This window comes from Bacillus rossius, chromosome 1 (assembly GCF_032445375.1).
Source record: "Bacillus rossius redtenbacheri isolate Brsri chromosome 1, Brsri_v3, whole genome shotgun sequence".
In the NCBI taxonomy this organism is placed as follows: domain Eukaryota; kingdom Metazoa; phylum Arthropoda; class Insecta; order Phasmatodea; family Bacillidae; genus Bacillus; species Bacillus rossius.
The window spans coordinates 215,434,134-215,455,459 of NC_086330.1; the positions used below are offsets into that span (position 1 = coordinate 215,434,134).

The 21,326-nt window shown below is 40.6% G+C and overlaps 1 protein-coding gene across 2 annotated transcripts in view; it reads right to left on the reverse strand.

Moving 5' to 3' along the window:
* Positions 1 to 21,326, reverse strand: part of LOC134527279 (trichohyalin) — a 418,715-nt gene that overhangs the window by 235,062 nt on the left and 162,327 nt on the right. For both annotated transcript variants that reach the window (XM_063359816.1, XM_063359817.1), the window contains exon 8: positions 10,412 to 10,584. In XM_063359816.1, coding sequence (XP_063215886.1) covers positions 10,412 to 10,584 — 173 coding nt within the window. The remainder of the gene's footprint in view (positions 1 to 10,411; positions 10,585 to 21,326) is intronic.

The window sequence follows — 21,326 nt, forward strand, 5'->3', positions numbered from 1 at the left end:
ATTGTCCGAGAGCTTCATGCTCCTGCAAGACGGAACTACAAACGTCGTAAGGTTATAGTGTATGGTCTAAATGATTTATTTTAGGCAGACCTTATTGAGATTATTCCATATTCACGAATAAACAAGGGCTTCATGTACATGCTAACAGTCATCGATGTGTATAGCAAGTTTGCCTGGGCTAGACCTGTACAATCGAAGAATGCAGCTGATGTAACCAAGGCTATGGCAGACATTCTGCATGATGGGTGAATACCATCACACCTACAGATAGATCTTGGCAAGGAATTTTACAATGCAGCCTTGAAGGCTTTGATTAAAAAGCATGCTATCAATCACTACTCCACATTTAGTAATGTTAAAGCTTCTGTAGTGGAAAGGTTTAACAGAACATTGTGCACCAGGATGTGGCATCAGTTCACAGTTAATGGTAATTACAAGTGGTTGGATCTTTTGTCGAAACTTAAAAGTGAATATAATTTCACAGTGCATTCTACCACGAAAATGAAGCCTAAAGATGTAAAGGATGATCGTCTGCTTGGGACTGTATTCACCAACACGAAGAAGAAAGATCCACAAAAGCGTAAAGCTAATGTTGGTGACATTGTGAGAATCTCCAAGCAGAAAGGTGTCTTTGAGAAAGGTTTCACGGCCAATTGGAGTCCTGAACTTTTCCGTGTGACACACATTCGTGATACGGAACCCAGGACCTACTACCTCGAAGACTTGGACCACAAGCCTATTCGTGGTGGCTTCTATGCTGAAGAGATCCAGCCTACGATGTATCCGGACACATATTTGGTGGAAAAAGTTCTCAAACGAAGAAAAGGCCAGTCCTTTGTGAAATGGTGGGGTTTCCCGTCTCACTTTAATTCGCGGGTAGCAGATACAGAAATCGAAAAGCACTTACATTTTTTTCTAGTACTTAAGAATGATTATTGTTTATACATACATTACATTATTTAAAGTATGATTATCGCACAGGAATTATCTCATGTCATTTATGAAGTTGGGCAGTCTAAATATATTTGGCTATTCAGTTGTTCTAGCTCCTGTGGTGTATGTCTGTTTTGTCTGCTTCGGGAGGTTTGGAATGTGTAACGGTTCGATGAGGCTGTTGTTTACTTTCGGGAATACATTGTAGGTTGAGTTCTAGGGCCTCACAGCATCGCTCCGCTAACGTGGTAGTCTGCTTCTAACCGCGCTCCTATCATCATGGCTTTTACCAGTGTTTGCGCGGAGGGTGTTTGTGATTGTAATTTAAACAGTGTTACGATGGACGATGTTCGGGAATTTGTAATGGAGGTAGTACGTCGCTACATAGGTATGGACTTTGTTGATATACGTTACCACCTTACATCCTCCGCCCTCAACATTCTCGCTGAGTTCCCTGAGGAAGTGGAATTTATTACTTATTTATATCAGGCGGTTATGACCTGCATCGAGGTCGCAAAGGAAGCGCAAGAGGCGAACGAAGATGTGGATGAAGGAACGGACAGTGGCTTGAGGGATAGTGATGAGGACGAATAATAAATTTGTGTGTACTACGACACCATAGGTTGTTACAACCAGTCTGACATTCAGCATCGTAGAGACAACATCAGCACTACAGCCTTGCAGTCATACCTGTAGAGCTAGCATCAGCCTTGCAGAGCTAGCACTCGGTAGCTCTCAATATCAACTACGCGCAGCTTCACACATCAGTTATCATGGTTACTGGGAAAAATGTCATTATTTCTCTGCAACATTAAGTGCCTCACATCACAAAGGGGTATGTGGTTAAGCAACTTGAAACAATGTTCATCTTGGACGGTGATGTATTAAGGACCTACGAATACATATTCAAACCGCCATGTGACTGGTCCGAACTAGACAGACATACGCAAAGCGAGAATCGTAAACTGACTTATGAAGTGCATGGACTCTCGTGGAATGAAGGTGAAGTGAGCTATGACCAAATCTCATCAGTGTTATGTGACATCGTCAACCCTGAAGAAGGAGATGTAGTGTACGTCCTAGGAGACAAACAAAAACTTATATTGAGTGAACTGTGCAGTGCCAACATTGTTGATTTACATAATGAAAGAAACTGTCCTAGCTTCAACAAACTTTTAAAGACTTGTGGAAACAGAATGGATAAATGTATAAAAATGTATGGAAAAATCCATTGCGCCCATTGAAATGTTCAGCTACTTAAATTTTGGCTATTCGACCATCCATACTACTATGTTTAATTGAGTCTATGGTTTATGTAAATTGGTTATGTTGTCCTTTTCACTATGATGTGTAGTGTGTGAATATTATATAATTTTATTACTCATTATTTCTTTTAAATCAGTGATTTTTCTTATCCCTTGCTGTTTGTAATAAGCTTAAATAAATATGTTTTTAACATTTATGTTGTTTGCTTTAATTTAAAAAAAACATTTAATGGTCCCTCTTATGAAAAATTGTTTTAAAATCGGAGAGTTTTAAAAAAATCGTAACTATAAGTTATTAACCTCCTCAGCTAGAATGACTGATTTAATAAATAAATTCTAACACTACCTTCGAGATGTCCTCCGCACTTGGCGCATCCAGCGACAATGCCATCAATTAAAGATGGCCGACAGTGGAGCCATCTGGTAGCGACTTTATGAATTAAAGATGGCGGCAATGGAGAACATGGTTAGTACAGGCTACCGACTTGTTTGCTAATCCGTATGCCAATCTATGCTAATCCGTATGCTAATCCATGCTAATCCGTATGCTAATCCATGCTAATCCATCCGCCATTTTGTATTTATAGAAATTTCCACCAACTTCCAATTGTGAAGTCACAGTTGCACTTTTCGTCACGGCCGCCATCTTGTGATGTCATAGTTTTGTTGGATGCCACCAGGTAGCAGCAGGGATTTTTTTTTTAAAATATTTGTTCGCCATGGTGTGGGATCGACCTCAAGTCTGCTGGGTGATAAGCAGACGCTCTGTCCACAGGACCACGAGACCATTTGGGATATAGGGGAATAAATAATCATATATGCTACATACTGATGGCAAGTTTATGAGAAAAGGGGGGAGGGGCGTTTTACCTTCCTTAATGCATACCTAAGGCGCCACATTTGAAATTCAAATTATTATACCACCGCCATCTTTAATTTCAGCACAGACTACCAGACATTGCCACCAGATGGCGCCAAATTCAAATATTAGTTAGGGAGTCGGCAGACAGGTGTCGCTCGCCGCCATCTTGGTTCTCAAGTTGGCTGGTAGATGTCGCTAGTATCGCGCGCCAAATTCAAAAATTAGTTGTCAGAGGCACCGCCATCTTGGTTTTAAAGTTGGCTGGTAGATGGCGCCACCATTGCAATCTTTTAGTTCATATAATCAATACCATATGGCGCCACCATCGCCATCTTTAGTTCCTAATGTTGCTACCAGAGCGCACCACCCTCGCCATCTTTAATTCTTAAAGTTACCGCTGGAGCACGCCAAATTCAAATTCAAAAACCTAGTTGGTAGATAGCGTCACTAGCAACCATCTTGGCCGGAGAGGTGTGGCATGATGCGTCTAAGTATACGTACCCTTATGCGCACCAGACTCACATACGAGAATTTTCATTGTCAAAGTCTCTGAATGTATGCTTATAGGGGGATTACTCGTTTAACTGTATATACCTATTAAGTAAATAACCTACAAGTGTTATGTATTCAGTCAAGACAAGTCGGGAACGAGTCGAGACAAGTCTAAACGGAGTGAGTCGAGACAAGTCTAGACGGAGTAAGTCTAGACAGTCGAGACAAGTCGGGGGACAAGACGAGACAAGTCGGTAGCCTGTATTCACCAAGTTCTCAGTTACCGCCATCTTTAATTCATAAAGTCGCTTCGCTACCAGATGGAGTCACTGTCGGCCAACTTTAATTCAAGGCATTGTCACCGGATGGCGCCAAGTTTGAATTTAAAAACCTGCAAGTGTTATGCAATGTGTAACCAGTCGAGGAAAGTCAAGATATGTTTGGAACATGTAGCCATATTCTAAACTATGTTTATTTTTTATTTATGTATGCCTTTCTATGTTTAGGTTTGATGATAGAGTATTTATAAAATATTGGTGTTTTGAATAGTGTTGTGTGGAGCAGTTGGAGCAATTGGAGAAATTGGAGCAATTGGAGAAATTGGAGCAATTGGAGGTAGTTGGAGCCAGTTTTTAACCGCTATACTACATCACGATAATACTTAGAAATTATGCCTCCACCATGTCAGGATTCGAAGTTGGTGGAAATTTCTAGAAATACAATATGGCGGATGGATTAGCATGGATTGGCATTTGGATTAGCATAGATTGGCATACGGATTAACATAGATTGGCATACAGATAAGCATAGATTGGCATACAGAAAGCTTAGATTGGCATACAGATAAGCATAGATTGGCATACAGATTAGCAATGATTGGCATACGGATTAGCATGGATTGGCATACGGATTAGCATGGATTCACATGGATTAGCATGGATTGGCATACGGATTAGCATGGATTAGCATGGATAAGATGGCGTAATCCAAGATGACCTCCGATGACGTCATCCAAGATGGCCGCCGGATCCTCATTCCTCCGCCTGTCCTTGAATCGGTGTTTCCCATCTACTGATCATATATCACCAGAGGTCAACCACCGAGACACACTTAGATAAATTTAAATTTAATACAGGCTCAACAGTAATCCCTTTATAGAGTGGATCATTGTCACTAACGGGTAATAAACTAAAAAAAGAAAAATGTAAATATTTGGTTTTGCCTTTATTTTTGGTATTAATATTTTTTATTTGGATAAGAGAGACATAGAAAACATTTAAAGATTAAAAGATTTAACAAGGCGAATGAGAATACATTGGCCAACTTAAATAAAATGAATTATGAATTTATTCCATTCTAGTTATAAAGCTAGCATGAACTTAGAATATTTTAGCCATTGATATGTAATGCAGTTAATGTTTAGTTGTCACATGTTTAAGGGTTCGTAGGTCCCAAAATTAGTTCTTACTAGCGCTGGTATTAACTTGTTAATAAAGCAACATGGAGCAGGCTTACATCCCTTTTTGACTTATCTGCCTTGCACCCACCGTGAAGATGGAGTCGTTCGGGGATGCCTAAACAACGTGCTTCACCGGCCGTTCCTGAAGCATGCAAGCTCCTAGGAGCAGGAACTGCTTCGGAAAGATTGAAGCCGAAAGACAGGGCCAAAAGTAGCCATCTGGATCCCCAAACTGAGACCCACTGCAGCAAAATTGAGCAGTGATAAAAATTAAAATAGAAACGTTAATAGAACAAGGACGCGATCAAGTAGGGCCTGAAAATTTATGAGGTCAAATTCAGGTTGTAGAGTCCTACTTACTGCTTGATGGAGGGAAGGGATATCTCGAAGCTACATCCTCACAGAAATGATGAAAGTAAGATCAAAAAACCAAATAATACGCACAGGCGAAGACACACGAAAAACTAAAACACTATATTATCAGACGAAACATAAAGGGAGATTTTGGAAATAAAATTCCCAAATTTACGTGACTACATTCTGTATTTAAGGTTCAGATATTGTGCTATATAAAAGGCACCCAGAAGTTAAAAAAGTCTCAGAAGGAAGTCCCAATACAACTGCTGTAAGGTTGATCAAGTACCGAGCATAATTAATGGGGCCCCTAGGGGATAAATTAAAGGCAGGAAAAGGGATAGGGGTTTCAATCGAGGTAACTACAAAGCCATCCCAGGAGAGGGCGCTACGAGTGGCAAACAGGAGAGACTGGAGTGGGGAATCCAATAGGATGGCCTAGTGATAAAAAAGCAAGGAACTGATAGGAGGAAGGCTCCGGTTAGTGGCGCTGCCTGAAGGTCCACAGAGAAACTACAGAGTGCTTTAATTTAGTTTCTAAGGTGTCCGAGAGGTGTCGCGCTGGGCAGCGTGACGTGTCCTGACATGTGGAAAAGAGGGGGGGGGGGGGGGGGGGGGGGAGTGCTGGCGACAAAATGGCAGGTGAGAATAGGACCAGGGGAGAGAAGAGGAAAATTGTCCGACATCGTGGCGAGAAAAGATTAGTCATGCAGGGAGGGGAAGGAAATCCCAGAGTAGTTGCTTGTGCAGCCCGGATGTATGGCACCATTCGTGTCAGACACGACAGGAATGGGAGCCCGGTTGTAACGGAAGACTCAGCGTCTGCGCCGAACGCTTGAAGCCGTACATGATGGCAGGCAGGGAAAATCCAACACGCTACTAACGTGGCACTACCAGCCGCATATCTCAGTAGTGCTAGAAGTGGGTGGAACGACTGCCTAATGCTTAAATAATTGAGGCCCCATTGTATTAAAGAAAAGAAATAAAATTAGATATGAGCCTCTAAACACTGATAAAAAGTAAAAATAAATAAAAACATGATATTGTCCTGAGAAAAACTCTAATTTTCGGCACAGCCTTCACCACAGTCCATCCACCAAGGGTCTTCGCACACGCGTGCGGCGCCAAAACATACCGCAAATCACATGCCTTAGCCTCACAAAAGTTAGTACACAATTCCACTCTAATGGTATGCTAAAACATCATGCTACGCCTGCACAAATAGTATTTCTACGTTGTAATACATCAAGTGTCTTAAAGAATTATTAAATAAGTAGGTAAACAGATTTGTAAACTCTTAACACTGTGGCCCTCATTTAATAGCTATCAAAAGTCAACAACAGAGGCGACACTAGGAGTAAACAAAGAAAATTTAGTGACTCCCTACGAACACTTGGGAGAAAAAGGATTGTTATTATAGATTAATTAAATAAAAACCACAGTTACATCTATATACTTTCTTATTTTATTTATCATTGTTCTTCCTTTTTTAAATTGATTAAATTTTCCTTTGTAACATCTGTTTTTCATTGATAAGTGATCTTACATAAACTCCTTACAATTACACTTATTATATTATGTTCTTTAACTTTATTTACGATAGGGCCGGCCCTAAATGTTTAATAAAAATTACAATATTTAAAGAAATTAATGAGATTAACATCGCTAACTTTAAAAGTTGTACATATAGTCTTTGCAAAACATCATATGAATTTCCTCTCCTCGAACTGCTTTAACTGTCCGCTGTCTTAACTGGATTAGACTATTTTTGAGTTCGTAAATAAAATGATTGAATGATGAGGGTATCGCCCCGGGGCTGTAGATTGACGGTGATCGAGGAAGTAGGCCTAAAGATGGTGGATTCTGCTCAGAATCTGACTCTAGAGGTTCTGGCAGAGGATTTTGGTTGCCCCAAATTTGAACCCTGTCTGAAACAGAGGTCCAAATTCCAAAGAATTAGACCTGTTTCCAGACAGTATACTTTAAAGGCGCAAAAGGCCAATAGAGGGAAATTAAAGGAGGGATGACATCAAGACTTACCAGAACAGGGTGTTGTTACTGGCGCTCAGGAGAGGGCATCTCGTTTCGGAAAAACCGAACCACGATGCGCAGTAGACGCGGAAGTCACAACAATTTAAGAGAAAAATAAAAATAAAAAACTAAGGTTCTCTACTTTTTACTAATCTACTGACTGGTTAATATAAATTTTCAGATAGGGACTTCATCCCTATAGTCTGAGAAGACTACATAATACAAGATGCGATGCCGATAATTTGCCGAAGAGCGCAGCTACAAAGAGGTACCAGTCAGCCAGGAGGCGCACACCGAATTCCCTTCAGCGCGGGATATTATCAGTATCTCATAAGCGCTGGATCTCTAGAGAATTGGAGGGGGTTAGGCTCTGAGCCGAAAATTACCGAGCCCACCCGAAGGTGTCCGGCATAAAATATATTAGATCTTACTGGAGTGACTGCGCGACTGAGGCGCTATCTTTTGGTGGCGAGAATAAGTACTAAGAAATCGACTTGTGGCCAACGAATGTGTCAGTGCTAGGGGCTTATGGAGCAACCAGTGTTGCTACCTAGCGGCCCGAGATATAAGAGAGAGAAAGGTTGTCGTTACCTTCGCACGAACGCGCTAGTGTCGGGGCTGCCGACGCCCACGAGTGGCGTTAGTGACCATAGCCGTCGCTAGATGTCGTTAAAGACCAGAATCGTATCTGCGGCTGTCAAGCCTGAGATGGCATTGAATTCGGTTACCGTCCCCAGGAGTTCACAAGCGGTCATCGCTCCTGGCTTCAATTCTGAGAAGAAAAGGGTGGGGGAGCAGTGGGGGGAATGGCTTCAAAAATGCATGGTCTGTGGGATGCAAGGCCCACGGGATCCTCCTGTCGTGTCTAGCTGCTAGTGAACCTTATACCGATTCGTGACAGAGTTAGCAGGGCTCAGCAACTGATCATAGGCGTGCGCAGGACTTCAGTAGTGGTGGTGCCAGATTACACAACAGCCCTGTCATTCACGGACCCCGAGCCTAAAGCGGGGGGTCCGGGGGTCCTCCCCCGTAAAAATTTGGATTTGAAAGCGCAAAATGGTGCTATTTAAGGTGTTTCCGAACAAAAACTTTAAATACACATATACAAAAATTTTAACATTTTTTATGACAAATTATGGCTTTGACGTTACAATCGCCAAGAAAACTACTAAACTATTTACAGTTTTAAGCTTTGTTGAGCCATAAAGTAAATTGCACAAATTGTTTGCACGGAATTCATGCTGGTGGCTTTGAAACTCCATACTTACAGGTTTTCTGAAGACGCCAAATAAATGCAATCAACAAATCAAGGGAGTTTTTGTAACATACCTCAAATATGTAAAATATTAGAATAATAAAAATACACAAATAAGAGTGGGCAAAATTTTTACTTTTGGAATACAACAAAAATGTTTTGTCGGCGACTGCATATAAGTCATCGAGTAAGCCTATCCTTTTAACTAACTAAACTCTCTCTCTTTTTTTAAATAAACCCTGGCGGACGGCGGCTATTATTCCGTGCGCCTGCCGAGTGGAGTGAACAGTGGACACCGAGCGTGCATTCTATGTAATTCGAGGAGAACTAGGAGAAGTATTTACATTTCAGAAGTTTCGTAGCCGCGGCCCGCGTGTACAACACAAGTAATTGCACCTGGCTTGTTTCCGTGTGTATAGTTGGTTTGATTGATAATTGATATAGGTACTGATAGTGTTATGAGCACATATCTGTAACTCGACACGATTGGAAAAACATATTTTTTTTGGAAATAATACGGGTTTTTGTAAGTATGTATTATTTCTGCTTGTAAAAAACAAAATAACGTTAACCCTAATGGTGGTGCCAAGGCACCTGTGGCACCTACCGTGCGCACGCCTATGGCACTGATCCACGAAGCTGCTGTATACAAATTTAGTCATGCGGTGAAATTAAATCATAGAAATCAAATAGCTAGAAGTGTGCCTACTGCCTCAAATCATAGGCTACATATAAATAAAAAATCAAAACAAGTTCAGTAAATAATTTAAAAGGCACTAATTCATTCATATTTTATGCTTAAAACCTACTGTCCTTCAATATGTTACTATAAATCATATAAGTTATCCATATTTAATAAACATAGTAAGCCTGAACTAACCTTACATATATTACTGTAAAGATATATTTAATAAACAATGTAGTGCTATATTTATTTATCACTAAAAGCTTATAGAGTATAAGCATACATATTACTGAAAGGATATTTTTAATGCATTCTCTTCGGGTGTTAAATCCATACAAGATGTTAAAGTATGCACCCTTTGCACAGCTTTACTCCTATTTTACTATTTTGAAATTTACCTGTTCGTTTTTTGATTTCAATGTGGTGCCCTTTACCAGTTACAGGTTTTTTTCAAATTTGTAATGTGGCACAGTCTGAATTTAATCATGGCACCAGCAGAAAGTACTGAACAAAAATGGCAGACCCTGAATTTAAAATTGATGTCAGTACTAAAAAAATGGTGACCTCTGGCAATTAAAATTTGTAGCATACAAAATGCTCATTTGCATTTTTAAAGATTTGAATTTAGTGTCAGCAACTAGTAGTAGTATATATTTCTTATTTATATATATATACCACAAATGACCCACTGGTCTGGTGGTTAACTTCTCTACCATTTCGAGACCCTGGTGTGCCTGCCTCGATAAATTTTTATTGTTAAAAATAACACCAGTGCACCTCACTGCAAAAACATTAACCATGATGTCAAGAGCAGACCTTGGGATGCGGGGAGAGAGGAGAGTAATGACGTGACAAAGAGCCGAGAATAACACTGTTGACTAGCATCCCCTTTCCCCCGCACCAACTCCTATGTTTAGCATGATTTTCTACTGCCTTCTTTCTTCCCCCTCCCCCATCAAAGGGGCCTATGTTAAACATGCTAATTTTACCCCTTCCCTTGCCAAAGTCCTCAGACTTTCTCACCCCTACTACTCCTAGAATTAGTCAGGCATTGTATTTGTCCCATTTTCCACACCTGGTCTGTAGGGAGTTGTCCTGCTCCAGGGCTGCCACCCTCACATAGTGCTCTCGCAGGTCATCCACTTCGTGCTGGTACAGCTTTTTCAGGTGCTGCAGGTCTACCAACCTCTCTTGATGCAGAGCTGCCACTTTCTGCTTGTGTGCTTCTTCAACCGATAGCAGCTCCTCCTGCAACATGGTGCCAGCACATTCCAGCAAACTGAAATTTACTCACTCACAACCATTACCTTGTCGCCCTGCTTGTCTCCCACCAGGGAGTCATGGGACAGTTAGGCAGCCTTCAGTATGCACTGTCTACCACAGGAGAGCTGAGTGGTGGGTTCGGAATGTCAGATTCCTCCAACTGGGGCTTGGGGCTAAGACAACTGGTCTGGAGAGATATGCATACACTGGGGAGGATGTCCCACCTATGTAGTCCCCTCCGGTTGCAATAGCTCGAGGTGTGGTGTGCTGTGGTAGCATTCCTGAACATCCACCCCTTCCTCAGGCATGACTGGTTTCCCAGGGGGCCAATGTCACTGAGTACTTTCAGTCCTGCCCAAGCGTTTGGGGTTAACAACTAGGGCGCAGAATACACAGTGGGCTGTTTTTCCAAGCAGGTAAATGTCACTTAATATTTCGGCCTCTAATAAACTGTCCCACTACTGTGTCGGTGGGGAACAAGGCAAGGTGCGAGGGTCGAACCAAAGTCACCAGGCCATTTTACCTGTCTCTCCCCTCGAGACGGCAGGACACCGGTGAATGCCTTTGGTGGATGATAAACAGATGAAAGATAGAGTTAGAGTTTTTGCGTACAAAAATGAAAGGCATAAAGTCAATGGTAGGTGTTTATTATGATATGTAACATATCTCTCCTTCTCGTTAACCATAGAGGGTTGCTCTATATGTCGATAGTGGTAGCAACTGGAGGTGGCATCTGGTGGCAGCAGGCAACAGTAGGCGGCAGATGTTAGGTGGCGTGGGCAGCAAGAGATCTGGATGGGTGGCGAGCAGCAGGTTGCATGGCAAATTTGCCAGCCTCCGGGCACCGGCATGTCCCGTGCACATAATGGGCGGGCGTACTGTCTTTTTGAGGGGGCACGAGCAGGTGACAAGTCCACCCCCCTCCCCAAGGTTCAAAGATGAAAGGTACCTCGGCATTGTGAGTGTTTGTCTTGTATCCTCCATAATCAGTGAAGTGCTCCAGGAAGTTTCCTCCAGGCCAGGATTGAAACAGTGATCAAGGCGAAGGCCGGGAGTAATGCAAGTAGGAGTGTTCTAGTCTGTAGTTTCATTAATACGTAGTGTGTAAATGAGGCTCCTGAAACAGGCTTCCGGCTGTGGAGCCGGAAGCCGAGCTACAATCTTGGATTGTGACGTTATGGCGGCCATCTTGGACTCAAAAATTCCTCAAAATTCCTAAAAAATGACTCAAAATGACTCAAAAATTCCAGTTTTGAGGAAATATTTCTCGTTTTCTTCCACAAAAATTCGAAAATTAGGATTTCGAAAAACCTCAAAAGTCTTTTGCCTTAGAAAGAACACAAATTCCTAAAAACTGCTTAAGCATCCATGTCTACAGCCTCCAACAAGCCATTTATAGGAATAAGGATTCTATGACCGCCATTTTGAATTATGACGTCACCGTTGCAAATTCCGGTACGCCCACCATCTTTAAAATACACAATATTTATTTTAGAAAATCAGGAAAAAATTATAAAAATCATAAAAAAATTAAGTAATCGAATTAAATAATAAAAATCTTAAAAACCCTTTTGCACTTATCATTATGGTCGCCATCTTGGATTATATAAATATTGGATGTTTCGTTATGCCCACCTTCTTGGTTGAGTACTATTTCATCATTACACTTTATGTTACGACCACCATATTGGATCCTATTAATGTTGCATGTTTCGTTATGGTCGCCATCTTTAAAACCTTTATTTATTATCCGATTTTAATAAAAAAATTCCAAAATTCATCAAAAAATAAACTTATTAGAATTCTGATTGATTAGATCAATTTCCGTCCTTGGTTAGAAACCGCTAAGAGCAAAAAAAACATCAGATCCTTCCTCCACAGAAGCCAACTAGAGACTAACCTACCACCAATACCAAGGTATATATAGTCAGCTGGTATGACATCATGTCAACCATATTGTCTTCGTCCACTGGAGACCGTCATCTTGTTTTCGTCTGCTAGAGTGTGCAGGTGTGATGTTATTATAATTTTCTGTTCACCATACCTTTAACCTCGACTGTTGGCATTGAACTTTGACATTACCTTGAACTTTCACCTACACCTTGAACTTTGACATTGAACTTAACTTTGACCTTGATCTTGACCTTAAAATTAGACCTTGACCTTGAAATTTGACATTAAACCTGAAATTTAACTTTGACCTTGATCTTTGACTTTGACCTTGACGACCATCATGGATCCGACATTTTATGTTCAGTGCATGCTACCAGGAGCTACCGCCTTCTAGTGGTCATTGCCACCATCTTGTTTTCGTCTGCTGGAGGAAACCATCTGTTATGTGTACTCGCATTACCATCATTCTAGTTATATTCTAACCTGCTACAGTGCAGTAATCATATATTATTACTAAGTTGGCCGCCATCTTGAAATTTAAGCACCATCTTGAAATCATGTAATTATTTAGCTAGATGTGGGGGAAAAATCCATAAATCACCGAAATAAAATTATTAATATACAAATTGATTATATCAGTTCCTGTCCTTGGTTAGAATCATATCCAGTGACAGGTGTAACTAAATATTAAATAAAATTTAGATTCTGTTTTTTATTACCTTTCGTGGAATTTATTAATCATTCACTCTACGAAAAAACAATTCAAGACAATATACCTGACCATCGAATTAAATACAGTGCTGATTAGCCTAACATAAAAGTCTAATTTTTCGATAATCTGAATAACCTACAAATCGTTCATGTACAAATCCACTCATACAGGCCAATTGTCTTCCGACCATAAGATCGAGTCATGACAATATCAGATGTATAGGCTAGTCATTTCAGGACCACATGACCTTCTTCGTCGTTAGCTAATTATATTCAATTAGTCCATCGTGTCAATTTTTATACATACTAAAGGACCAAGTGACCTTAAAAAATATTTTAGTTATTTTGAACTAGTAAATATTCATTCACTGCATTTTGTACTACGCGCAATCAACAAAAAGGAAGCAGCGTCCTCGAAAAGGCAGCACATTTGGAAGCACCGTCAACAAAAAGGAAGCACACTTTGGAAGCACCGTCAACGAAAAGGCAGCACATTTGGAAGCACCACCAACGAAAAGGCAGCACATTTGGAAGCACCGTCAACGAAAAGGCAGCTCCATCAACAAAATTGCAGCACATTTGTCATTGGCTTCAATATTCATTGGCTCCAATATTCATTAACTCCAATATACATTGGCTCCAATATTCATTGGCTCCAATTGCTCCAAATACTCCAAAAGACTACAAATGCCCCAAATGCTCCAACAGCTCCAATTGCTCCAACTGATCCAAAATGCTCCAAAAGACTCCAAATGCTCCAACTGCTCCAAAATTATCCAAACCGCTCCAATATCCTCCAAATGCTCCAAAAGGCTCCAAATGCTCAAAATGCTCCAAAAGGCTCCAATGCTACAAATGCTCAAAATGCTCCAACAGGCTCCAAAAGGCTCCGACAGTCTTTTTTGCTACAACAGTCTTTTGGCTCCAACAGTCGTTAGGGTCCACAGTCTTTTGGCTCCAAAATTAATTGGCTCCAATATAGTCAGTGGCTCCGTCATTGGTTCCAATATTCATTGGCACCAATATTCATTGGCTCCAATATTCATTGGCTCAATATTCGTTGGCTAAATATTCATTGGCTCCAATATTCATTGGCTCCAATATTCATTGGCTACATCAGTCTATTGATTCCAACAGTCTAGTGACTCCATCAGTCATTGGCTCCTACAGTCATTGGCTCCAACAGTCATTGGCTCCAACTGCCTTTTGTCTCATCAGCTCCAAATATATTTGGGTATAATTATACGAGTCTAAGAGACTATGAGGCCACAAGGCTACGATTCTAAAAGGATCTAGCTGGTTATACATGCCTACGAAACTACATGTCTTTGAAGCTACAAGGATACAAGTCTAGTCGGCTCCAAATGTCTGCAAGCGACATGGCTACAAGATCACTTGAATACAAATCTTCAATTCTACATGTCTACAAGACTCCACCAACTACCTTCGAGTGTATAAAGATCCAACTACTCCAGCAGCATTATGTTATAAGATTACATGACTACTTGTTTACGTAGCTACAAGTCTACGAGGATCCAAGACATCATAAATACGCGACTACGAGCCATGAGGTTACGAGACTACGTGACTACTAATCTTCAATTTTACGAGACTGCGAGGCTACAGAGCTACAAAGTTTCTAGAAAATGAGTTAATGTGACTGCGAGGATACAGGACTACAAGTCTGCATGAGTACTTAACTACGAAGCTACTCGTCTACAAGGCTCCAAATGCCGCATTTGTCATCGTCGGAATTTTCTCTTTTGCTCCTTACTTCAGCAGCATTATGTTATAAGATTACATGACTACTTGTTTATCTAGCTACAAGTCTACGAGGCTACTTGGCTACGTAGGTATAACTATACGAGGTCCCAAGACATCATGATTACGCGACTACGAGCCATTAGGTTGCGAGACTAAGTGACTACGAATCTTCAAGTTTACGAGACTGCGAGGCTACAGAGCTACGAAGCTTCTAGAACACACGTTTACGTGACTGCGAGAATACAGGACTACAAGTCTGCATGAGAACTTGACTACGAAGCTACTCGTCTACAAGGCTCCAACTGCCGCATCTGTCTTCGACTGAATTTTCTCTTTTGCTCCAACAGAATTATGTTATAAAATTACAAGGCTACTTGCTTACGTAGCTTCAAGTCTACGAGGACCGAATACATTATGACTACGAGACTACGAGCCATGAGGTTACGAGACTATGCAATTGCGAGTCTTCAAGGTTATGTGATTGCGAGACTATAGGACTACAAAGCTTCCAGAATGCATGGTTACGAGACTGCATGACTAATTGGCCGCGTGGCTACGAAACTTCATGACTCTAACTACAATTGCACCATTCAGTGGTGAGAGTTAATTTATCTCATGCAAAGGTACTTGTTGCAAGTAGTTCTGCTTTTCAACAACAGATGATGCCACGTGTTGCTAGCAGGTAAATAATATTTATTTTATGCGGGCTGCGGGATGCTCACTATCGATCGCAAAAGGATGGCTTCGCTAGACTCCAAAGAGAAGGAAGTTCATCCTTCCTGTTAGTGCTTCTCAGATTCTCACGGTCCGCTATCTTGGATTGTGACGTCACGGTGGCCATCTTGGATGGGTGTGACTTTGACCTTTGACTTAAACCACACAAATGATTGCAAGCACACGGAAAAAAACCATCATAATATTTATAAGAATAATCAGGAGCACACGGTGAAAACCATCCTAATATTGGCAAAATAATCAGGAGCACACAGAGAAAACCATCATAATATTGACATGGATAATCGGGAGCACACGGAGAAAACCACCACAAATATTCTTTGATAACATAAAATTAAAAAAAATTAGAAAATTTAAAATAAAAAAATTACATAAAATACATAAACTTCTGGCTTGTACTAGAACTCTATCTTTGCTCATCAATGAGAAGTTCACAATCCAGAATTTTATGTATTTTTTGTAATTTTTTTATTTTAAATTTTTTAAATTTTTTTATAATTTTATGTTATCAAAGGTAATGCATGGTGGTTTTCTCTGTGTGCTCCCGATTATCCATGTCATTTTATGATGGTTTTCTCCGTGTGCTCCTGAATATTCTTGCCAATATTATGATGGTTTTCTCCATGTGCTGCTGATTATTCTTATCAATATTTTGATGGTTTTTTCCGTGTGCTTGCAATCATTCCTGTGGTTTCGGTCAAAGGTCAAGGTCACACTCATCCAAGATGGCCACCGTGACGTCACAATCCAAGATGGCGGATCGTGAGAAATCTGAGAAGCACTATCAGGAAGGACGAACTTCCTTCTCCTTGGAGTCTAGCGAAGCCATCCTTCTTTTGAGATCGATAGTGAGCATCCCGCATCCCGCATAAAATAAATAAATATTATTTACCTGCAAGCAACAGGTGGCGTCATCTGTTGTTGAAAAACGGAACTACTTGCAAAAAGTACCTTTGCATGAGATAAATTAACTCTCACCACTGAATGGTGCTATTGTAGTCAGTTAGTCATGAAGTTTCGTAGCCACGCGGCCTTTTAGCCATGCAGTCTCGTAACCATGCATTCTGGAAGCTTCGTAGTCCTATAGCCTCGCGATCACGTAACCTTGAAGACTCGCAATCGCATAGTCTCGTAACCATATGTCACGTAGTCTCGTAGTCATGATGCATTGGAGCCTCGTAGACTTGAAGCAAAGTAAGCAAGTAGCCTTGTAATCTTATTTTATAACATAATGCTGTTGGAGCAAAAGAGAAAATTCCGTCGAAGACAGATGCGGCAATTGGAGCCTTGTAGACGAGTAGCTTCGTAGTCAAGTACTCATGCAGACTTGTAGTCATGTATCCTCGCAGTCACGTAAACGTGTGTTCTAAAAGCTTCGTAGCTCTGTAGGCTCGCAGTCTCGTAAACTTGAAGATTCGTAGTCACTTAGTCTCGTATCCCATCGCTCGTAGTCACGTAGTCTCGAAACCCCATCGCTCGTAGTCACGTAGTCTCGTAACCCCATCGCTCGTAGTCGCGTAGTCATGATGTCTTGGGACCTCGTATAATTGTAGCTACGCAGCCAAGTAGCCTCGTAGACTTGTACCTACGTAAACAAGTAGTCATGTAATCTTATAACATAATGCTGCTGGAGTAGTTGGAGCAAAAGAGAAAATTTCGTCGAAGAGAGATGCGGCAATTGGTGCCTTATAGACGAGTAGCTTCGTAGTCAAGTACTCATGCAGACTTGTAGTCCTGTATCCTCACAGGCACGTAAACTTGTGTTCTAGAAGCTTCACAGCTCTGTATCCTCGCAGTCTCGTAAACTTGTAGACTCGTAGTCACGTAGTCTCGCAACCTCATGGCTCGTAGTCGCGTAGTCATGGGACCTCGTAGACTTGTAGCTAAGTAAACAAGTAGTCATGTAATCTTATAACATAATGCTGCTGGAGTAGTTGGATCTTTATACACTCGAAGGTAGTTGGTGGAGTCTTGTAGACATGTAGAATTGAAGATTTGTATTCAAGTGATCTTGTAGCCATGTCGCTTGCAGACATTTGGAGCCGACTAGACTTGTATCCTTGCAGCTTCAAAGACATGTAGTTCCGTAGCCATGTATAACTCGTAACCAGCTAGATCCTTTTAGACTCGTAACCTTGTGGCCTCATAGTCTCTTAGACTCGTATAATTATAGCCAAATATATTTGGAGCTGATGAGACAAAAGGCAGTTGGAGCCAATGACTGTAGGAGCCAATGACTAATGGAGTCACTAGACTGTTGGAATAAATAGACTGATGGAGCCAATGACTGATGGCGCCAATGACTATTGGAGCCAATGAAAATTTGAGCCAATGAATATTGGAGCCAATGAATATTGGAGCCAATTACTATTGGAGCCAATTACTATTGGAGTTAATGACTAATGGAGCCAATGAATATTGGAGACAAAAGACTGATGGAGCCAAAATACTGTTGGAGGCAAAAGACTGTTGAAGCCAAAAGATTGTTGGAGCCTTTTGGAGCCTGTTGGAGCATTTTTAACTTTTGGAGCCTTGCAGCATTTGGAGACTTTTGGAGCGGTTGGAGCATTTTGGAGCTGTTGGAGTTGTTGGAGCATTTGGAGCTTTTTGGAGCATTTTGGAGCGGTTGGAGCAATTGGAGCATTTGGAAGTGTTGGAGCATTTGTAGCCTTTTAGAGCATTTGGAGCAATTGTAGCAATTGAATATTGGAGCCCATGAATATTGGAGCCCATGATTATTGGAGCCCTATGATTATTGGAGCCAATGAATATTGAAGCCAATGAATATTGGAGCCAATTAATATTGGAGCCAATGACAAATTTGCTGCCTTTTCGTTTATGGAGCTGCCTTTTCGTTGATGGTGCTTCCAAATGTTCTGCCTTTTCGTTGGCGGTGCTTCCAAATGTGCTGCCTTTTCGTTGACGGTGCTTCCAAAGTGTGCTTCCTTTTTGTTGACGGTGCTTCCAAATGTGATGCCTTTTCGTTGATGCTGCTTCCTTTTTTTTGATTTCGCGTAGTACAAAATGTAGTGACTGAATATTTACTAGTTTTTAAACCTCTTGATGTTACTAAAAAAAATGTTTAAAGGTTTCTTGGTCCTTTAATATGTATAAAAAATGACACGATGGACTAATTGAATATAATTAGCTAACGACGAAGAAGGTCATGTGGTCCTGAAATTACTAGCCTATACATCTGATATTGTCATGAATCTATCTCATGGTCCGAAGACAAATGGCCTGTATGTGTGGATTTGTACATGAACGATTTGTAGGTTATTCAGATTATCGAAAAATTAGACTTTTATGTTAGGCTAATCAGCACTGTATTTAATTCGATGGTCAGGTATATTGTCTTGAGTTGTTTTTTCGTAGAGTGAATGATTAATGAATTCCACGAAAGGTAATAAAAAACAGAATCTAAATTTTATTTAATATTTAGTTACACCTGTCATTTGTCAAGAATCTAACCAAGGACAGGAACTGATCTAATCAATTTGTATATTAATAATTGATTTTTTCGGTGAGTTATGGATTTTTTCCCGCATTTCTAGCTAAAAAATTACATGATTTCAAGATGGTGCCCAAATTTCAAGATTTCGGGCACCTCAGTAATAATAAATGATTACTGCACTGTAGCAGGTTATAATAAAACTAGCATGATGGTAAGACGAGTACACACAAGATCGTGTCCTCCAGCAGACGAAAACAAGATGGTGGCAATGACCACTAGAAGGCGGTAGCTCCTGGTAGCATGCACTGAACATAAAATGTCGGATCCATGATGGTCGTCAAAGTCAAAGTCAAAGATCAAGGTCAAAGTTAAATTTCAGGTTTAATGTCAAATTTCAAGGTCAAGGTCTAATTTTAAGGTCAAGATCAAGGTCAAAGTTAAGTTCAATGTCAAAGTTCAAGGTGTAGGTGAAAGTTCAAGGTCAATGTCAAAGTTCAATGCCAACAGTCGAGGTTAAAGGTATGGTGAACAGAAAATTATAATAACATCACACCAGCACACTCTAGCAGACGAAAACAAGATGACGGTCTCCAGTGGACGAAGACAATATGGTTGACATGATGTCATACCAGCTGACTATATATACCTTGGTATTGGTGGTAGGTTAGTCTCTAGTTGGCTTCTGTGGAGGAAGGATCTGATGTTTTTTTTGCTCTTAGCGGTTTCTAACCAAGGACGGAAATTGATCTAATCAATCAGAATTCTAATAAGTTTATTTTTTGATGAATTTTGGAATTTTTTTTATTAAAATCGGATAATAAATAAAGGTTTTAAAGATGGCGACCATAATGAAACATGCAACATTAATAGGATCCAATATGGCGGTCGTAACATAAAGTGTAATGATGAAATAGTACTCAACCAAGAAGGTGGGCATAATGAAACATCCAATATTTATATAATCCAATATGGCGACCATAATGATAAGTGCAAAAGGGTTTTTAAGATTTTTATTATTTAATTCGATTACTTAATTTTTTTATGATTTTTATAATTTTTTCCTGATTTTCTAACATAAAAATTGTGTATTTTAAAGATGGTGGGCGTACCGGAATTTGCAACGGTGACGTCATAATTCAAAATGGCGGTCATGGTATTCTTATTCCTAGAAATGGCTTATCGGAGGCTGTAGACATGGATGCTTAAGCCGTTTTTAGGAATTTGTGTTCTTTGTAAGGCAAAAGACTTTTGAGGTTTTTCGAAATCCTAATTTTCAAATTTTTGTGGAAGAAAACGAGAAATATTTCCTCAAAACAGAAATTTTTGAGTCATTTTGAGTCATTTTTGAGGAATTTTGAGGAATTTTTGAGTCCAAGATGGCCACCATGACGTCACAATCCAAGATGGTGGCTCGGCTACCGACTTCACAGCCTGAAGCCTGTTTCAGGAGCCCCATTTACACACTACTTGCATAGTTTATGCAATCCTCACCAAATTACTAATTACCAATTACAATAGCTAGAGAGAGGCATTCGCAGTGCATACACTGTACATTAACAAGATAAAAAACAACACTGGTAGTAACAAAAAGGCATGATAAACCTGATGTATTTACATTGGACGATCTTGGACCATAGTGCGTTGGTTTATTTGCTGTCAGTCTAACACTTAAATGCAGTAGCAGATCCAGAGGGGGGGCTAAGGGGCTCAAGCCCCCTCCAAAAGCATCCGGGTCCACTATTGTTTTAGTGTTTCCCTTGATAAAGCCTGGCCTCAGCTGGGTCAAGCCCCTCCCAAACCAAAATCCTGGATCCACCACTGCTTAAATGATACAAGCATTCTTGCTACATATGGTGACAAAAGGTCTGTTTGGGGTAGCTGCACTCTTGCAGATTTATTTGTTTACTTGTTTACTACAAAACATTTTAATTCTCAACTGCATAATACTGAAGTAAAATTAGAACTTGGAATTGAAGCGGAATCGTCCGCTTCTTGACATAATGTGGCGCCAACTATCCTTCTACTCCTACTGCTCCACCCTTCCCTCCAGGTATATGTCCCCCTCACCAAACTTGTGTGTTGCACAGGCGTGACAGCGCCCCCATAGAGCATATAATAAACTGCTAGCATAATTTCAACATCTTTGTTTGTCCGTGACCGAGGTCACATG